Source organism: Onychostruthus taczanowskii, unplaced genomic scaffold (genome assembly GCF_017590055.1).
Source record: "Onychostruthus taczanowskii isolate IOZ18803 unplaced genomic scaffold, ASM1759005v1 scaffold76, whole genome shotgun sequence".
In the NCBI taxonomy this organism is placed as follows: domain Eukaryota; kingdom Metazoa; phylum Chordata; class Aves; order Passeriformes; family Passeridae; genus Onychostruthus; species Onychostruthus taczanowskii.
Window position 1 is genome coordinate 1,203,026 of NW_024505450.1, and position 5,832 is coordinate 1,208,857.

Consider the following 5,832-nt stretch of genomic DNA (forward strand, 5'->3'; position numbering starts at 1 on the left):
GACATTAGGCTACATAATTGCTCCCTCGCTGTTTGGTGTGCCCCAGCTCCGCTGTTTCTAACAGCAGAGTGACAGGAGCTAGGCTGCAATGCCACGACTCCGTTCTGTTCCACTGACTGGAGCACAAACCTTATCCAGGCAAAAGCCCTCTCCACACGGCACACCGATTTTATTGGCTCTAAAACTCCCTCGGAAGGTACAGCTCAGCTTTCAGGTTTGAGACACCTTTCTTTCCTTGCCCATTATAGTAGTTTTTTAATCACTTAGAAAAGCCTAGGTCCATGAACCCTGTGATGCAATCAGTGAAAATCAGTGCCATAACCCTGCGTTTTATTACTATTTTTCCCATCTTCTAATTTTAATCCGCACTCCGAGACCGATCCCGTTCCCATCAAAGTACACAGCAAGCTCCCATTAAAATCTGGCTCAGCTAGTATTTTAATAACACTTAGACATTCCCGTCCTTTGCATATTTCATCTGCAAAGTGCTTAACAAACACGAATTTCCTAATTACAGGCGGATGATTTACTAAAACTGGAAATTCCTCACTACTTCTGGCTTTCCCTTTGAAGCTCCAGGATTCTCTCTTGTCCCTCGGCGCTTCGGAAGGTCCCCGACGCCGCTCGCTCGCTCGTTCACGGCACAGGCAGCGCACGGACAAGGAGGACGCGGAGGCGACGGCGACCTGCCCCGAAGTGTCCGCGCCGGCGGAACTCCGCGCGGGCTGCGGGGCGTGAGCCGCGGGGCGCCCGCCTGGGGGAGCGCACGGGCGGGGTGCCGCGGGCGGGGAGGGGACGGCAAGGCATCCCGGCCGCGCCGAAGCCGGGCGGACGGGCAGCGCCGCGCCTCCGCCGAGCGCTCCCCATGGAGCGGCTGCCCGGCCAGCGCTGAGCCCGCGGCCCCGGCCGCCCGCCCGCCGCCGCCCCCGATGGAGCCTGAGGAGCGGAAGATCTCGGTGTGGATCTGCCAGGAGGAGAAGCTGATCTCCGGGCTCTCCCGGCGGACCACCTGCTCGGACGTGGTGCGGGTACTGCTGGAGGACAGCCACCACCGGCGGCAGCGCCCGGCGCCGCCCGAGCCCGCCGGCGGGATGCTGTCGGGGCCGCCGCACTCCTACTGCATCGTAGAGAAGTGGCGCGGCTTCGAGAGGATCCTGCCCAACAAGACGAAAATCCTGCGGCTCTGGGTGGCGTGGGGGGACGAGCAGGAGAACGTGCGCTTCGTGCTGGTGCGCAGCGAGGCTTCGCTGCCCAACGCCGGGCCGCGCAGCGCCGAGGCGCGGGTGGTGCTGAGCAAGGAGCGCCCCGGCCGCGGCCTGGGGGCGGCCCGCGCCAGCCTGGCGCTCACGCAGGAGCGGCAGCGGCGGGTGGTGCGGAAAGCCTTCCGCAAACTGGCCAAGATCAACAAGAAGAGGCAGCAGCCGCTGGCTCGGGAGGCCTCGTCGGCGGAGAGGATGGAGACGCTGGTGCACCTGGTGCTCTCGCAGGACCACACCATCCGACAGCAGATCCAGCGGCTCCGCGAGCTGGACCGCGAGATCGACAGGTACGAGGCTAAGATCCACCTGGACCGCATGAAGCGGCACGGCGTCAACTACGTGCAGGACACCTACCTGGTGGGCACGGCCGGCGGCGAGTCCGAGCCGGGCCGGGAGCCGGGCCAGCCCGCCGCCGGCCGCCCCGAGGAGGACTACGCCAGGAAGTGCGAGGAGGTGCTGCAACTGCAGGAGCAGCGGGCGCAGCAGGAGGAGCTGCTGGAGCACCTGGCCGCCGAGATCCAGGAGGAGCTCAACGAGCGCTGGATGAAGCGGCGGCGGGAGGAGCTGGAGCTGGCAGCGGGGCCCGGGCTGGCCGACACGGACTGCGACACCACGGAGCTGAGCGGCGGCGAGGGCGAGCTGCACCTGGAGCACGAGCGGGTCAAGACCCAGCTGAGCACCAGCCTCTACATCGGCCTCAAGCTGAGCACGGACCTGGAGGCCGTCAAGAGCGACCTGGACTGCACGCAGCGGGCGTGGGAGGACAAGGAGCGGGAGCTGCAGCGCCTGCTGGAGACGCTGGGCACGCTGGACGTGGCGGAGGCGCCGGCGGAGCCGCGCGGGGCGGCGGGCGGGGGGCGGCCGGCGGCGGCGGGCGGCGGCTGGGTGGAGCAGGCGCGGGCGCTGCGCAAGGACCGCGCCGACAACGACGAGGACTCGGACACGGGGCTGAGCTCCATGCACAGCCAGGACTCGGACTCGCTGCCCGTCTGCGAGTCCCTCGTGTAGCGCCCGGCCGGCCCGCCGCAGCCACCCCGGGCGCAGGGCGGGCGGAGCGGGGTGCCGGGGCAGAGGGCGGCGGAGGACTGCGGGCAGGTGTGGGGCAGGCGAGGAACCTCCCGGCGCAGGAGGCAGTCACACAGAGGAAACATTTTAATTTGAGCTCTGGAGTTGGAACTTGTTCTGACTAGTCATCCGCGGGCAGCGTTTAGGCTGGCTCGCCGGTACTTTTATCTAAGGAAGAGAAAACCCGCAGCGTGTTTGTGTTTCATTCACGTCTGGGATTGCTCGCTCCTTAAATCCTGCCGCTTGCTTCTCTCCGAAGCTTCTCTTGCCGGGCTTTTTAATGCTCCGGCTGCCCACGATGTCTCCGCTGTAGTCCGGGGCTGCCCCGGGTGAGCTCTTCACGAGCAAAGGGCCAGGACGCGCTCCTGAGCGGGGATCAGCATCTCCCGAACAGGTTCTCGGCATTGCAGAGTCAGATGGTGGCTTGTGGTAGGTTATACTGGGCTCTACTGGCCGTCACAAATACACCCGGCTCCTTTACAGGCAAAAAAGTCGCTACAGCAAAGCTGCTGATCATTTAAACACTACGGAGGAGAAGAGGCGTCAGTCCTACTGACACTGGGATCTCCCAGGGCGCCAGCTTTTGGACGGTACTGCAGTTCCTTTTGGCAACGAAAAGGGGTGATAAATCACTTCCTTTTTTTCTTTTTCTGAACAACAAACTAAATCAAGATATAGGTTAACATGTATTAACTCTGCTCTGCGTAGTGCTTTTCCTTATGCATAGATAAGAGTGCTTTGTTTAAAGGCATACTAAGAAATCTGTTAGTATCTGTAGTCGTTTGACAGTCATGGAAGGCAATTAGCAGTGCCTGTATGTACACAGCCTTCAACTACATTTTTTTCACTAGGCTAGCTGATCTTTGGCTCAGCTTGGTTGTAGATAAACAAAGTACAAAATCAGGTTGAGCACCGTTTTTAATAACATAGTTCATATCAGGCCAAGAGATGCAACGATAAAAGCATGACTCAAGCCCTACCTGCACTACAGCTTAATCTTTTCAGTTATTCCAATAAAACAAAAAAGCAGCCATCAGCTGTAACATGCATTTCACTTAACTGCCAAATCTTCCTCTGCAGCTTAACTCTTGCCCAAAATAAATGGTCTGCTCTTGCAGTAAGAGACATTCAGGATTCTTGTATTCCAGAATAATTGCAGAAATACTTTAAGCGTTGAGGGACCAGAGAATGTTGAGTCAGGTCCGATGGTGTGGTGTGAACTTTTTAAAACTTCTGAGATTATTATTTATGTAAGACTATTTATAAAAGTTTTGATTTAACAATAAGAAATCATATAGAAAAAGGGGTACGCCAACAGACCAATTCTTTATTTTCATTAAAAATCTTGCAGCCTTCTCACCCAAAGTCTGCGTTCCATGCTTGCAGTGTTCTTGTTGGTAAGAATTCTGTTGGACATCAGAAAATTAGGTTCAGGAGCTGCTCAGTTTGAAGTGCAAGCAGAGAAATATTGTCTTTGGATTTGGAGAGGCTGTACAATTTTCTATATGCTATGACTCTTGATAAATGTTATTCCACTGAATGGGTCTCATTTGTAACAAACTGTGGTTTATTTTAAACACTGACTATATAATTGTTTTTCATATTTAGTCAACCTTGGAAAATATTTAAGAACCTATTTTTAGAGCTAATAAAACTCTTAATAAAGCTAAACTAGTGTTCCCACTTGAGTGTGATTTAAAAATCATGCCAGGACTGAGATTCTGTGGTGTTACCTCGTGTGCAAGACAAGTAGAAAGATACACCAAGGGATGATGGCATCGTCCCTTCACTTTCTGATGGCACGAGGGACTCCCTCAGGTACAAGTAGCAGTGCACTGTCCTCAGCTCTGGCCACTGCAGGGGCACTGCAGAGGCATTTAGAAGCATCAGCATACGTCCAGAGTGAGGAATTTGGATTTTTGTGGAAGCAGAGCCGAAGAACAACTGGGGAGGGGGAGCCCCACTGCTGTAAGGGGTGGATGTAAGGGGTGGGTGGTGCAAGGACCTGCTCACAGCTTCCCCAGGCACCGATGTGAGCAATAAACCTGAGCTGGCTTTGCGCAAGTTCTCCATTACCACGCTGCGCAAATAAGAAGAGAGCAGTTGTAGAAACGAGCGGCACATGGCTGGGCGCTGCTAGAGGCACCAGGCAGTCTGTGCAGCACGAGGTGAAGGCAGGCAGGGAATTCAGACTTGTAAAGCAGAGTCTGCCTACTCATCCTCACCCAGGGAAATGCATCAGGTCTTTCCTCTAGGCTGCTGAGGGCCATGCTCGTGGGCACCTTGTGGTGCTTGCTCCTGGCTTCTCCTTAGCCCAAACAAGATCATGGCCCTGCAGAGCTGCTGGCCCCTGCCCTGTGAGGACAGGGCTGAAAACGCTGCAGGTGGCACTGTACTCTCAAGGGTTTGGTGGGAGCTAGAGTGAATTCTTAGGAACACCTATTGGAGTGTGTTCTTATATCATGCAGGTGAAATCTGGTAAATTTATTTATGTTTAAACAGTTACAAGTGCAAGAGGCTCACAGATTGAACTCCAACATCCTCACAAATCCCTATCGCTCTCAAACCATTATTAAAACATTAATGTAGTAGAGGAAATCACTGTTTGCATTGGACCAGGCACTTCTCCCTTCCCTTCTTCTGGGCTTGTATATCCTCACTCAGATAATAGACACAAGCTACAGGATGCTTGTCAGGGAATTTGGCTCTGGGGTTTTGCTGGGCACATAGCCAAGGGTTAGGAGAGCTGATTCAGAATCACAGGTAGAAGGGCAGAATTTTTATCTCCTTTGCAGTTCAGACAGAATGGGAGAGGGAGATAGCAGCAGGAAAAAACACTGACCAACACCATGATGGAAATCTACCTTCCGGCACCACCAAGAGAAAGATGAAAGATCCAACAAACACAGGCTTTGGGGATATTTTAATACCATTCTCTTCTATCTTTCAGAGTCAGTTCCAACCTAATCTTTCTGTCTTCCTAAGACAGAGATAGACAGCCGTGAATTAAATAAAAACCTAACAGCACTACAATTTATGTAAATTGTGTATGGTATCAGGTTGCTCTATCTATTGAGCAGCCTACTTCTCAAAGGAATCATCATGGACTGAGGCCACCTGGCTTTTCTCAGAAAATAGCTCCAGAAATCAAAACTTTTGTCCAGGAGATATAAATCACAGTAGCATCAGGGCTTAGTTTCAGGCATCCTTTAAGCAAGCACAACAAAGCACTCCTACACAAGTAGGTCCTGTGTGTTTGCTGCCTTTGGCCACGTTTTTTCTGACCCTACATGGCACTTTCTGTTGTGCCTATACAGGAGTTCATGGGACCAGGTAGCAAAAAAAAAAAAAATCCCAAAACTTTAATTTAGGTGAGGCCCTGATGGGGCTCGATGCACAGTCACACAAATGTTTTTGGCAACGACAAGGTACGGTGGTAAAAATGAGAAATTGAAAGCCCTTGGAAAGGTGGAACTGATCCTTTCAGCAATGGGCACTGTTTTGTGCT

At 53.8% G+C, this 5,832-nt stretch overlaps 1 protein-coding gene across 1 annotated transcript; it reads left to right on the top strand.

Moving 5' to 3' along the window:
• Positions 1 to 926: 926 nt before the first annotated feature.
• RASSF10 (Ras association domain family member 10) lies at positions 927 to 2,668 on the top strand. Its single transcript, XM_041423273.1, has one exon. The coding sequence runs from the start codon at positions 930 to 932 to the stop codon at positions 2,265 to 2,267; it is 1,338 nt and encodes a 445-aa protein (XP_041279207.1). The 5' UTR covers positions 927 to 929; the 3' UTR covers positions 2,268 to 2,668.
• Positions 2,669 to 5,832: the final 3,164 nt, after the last annotated feature.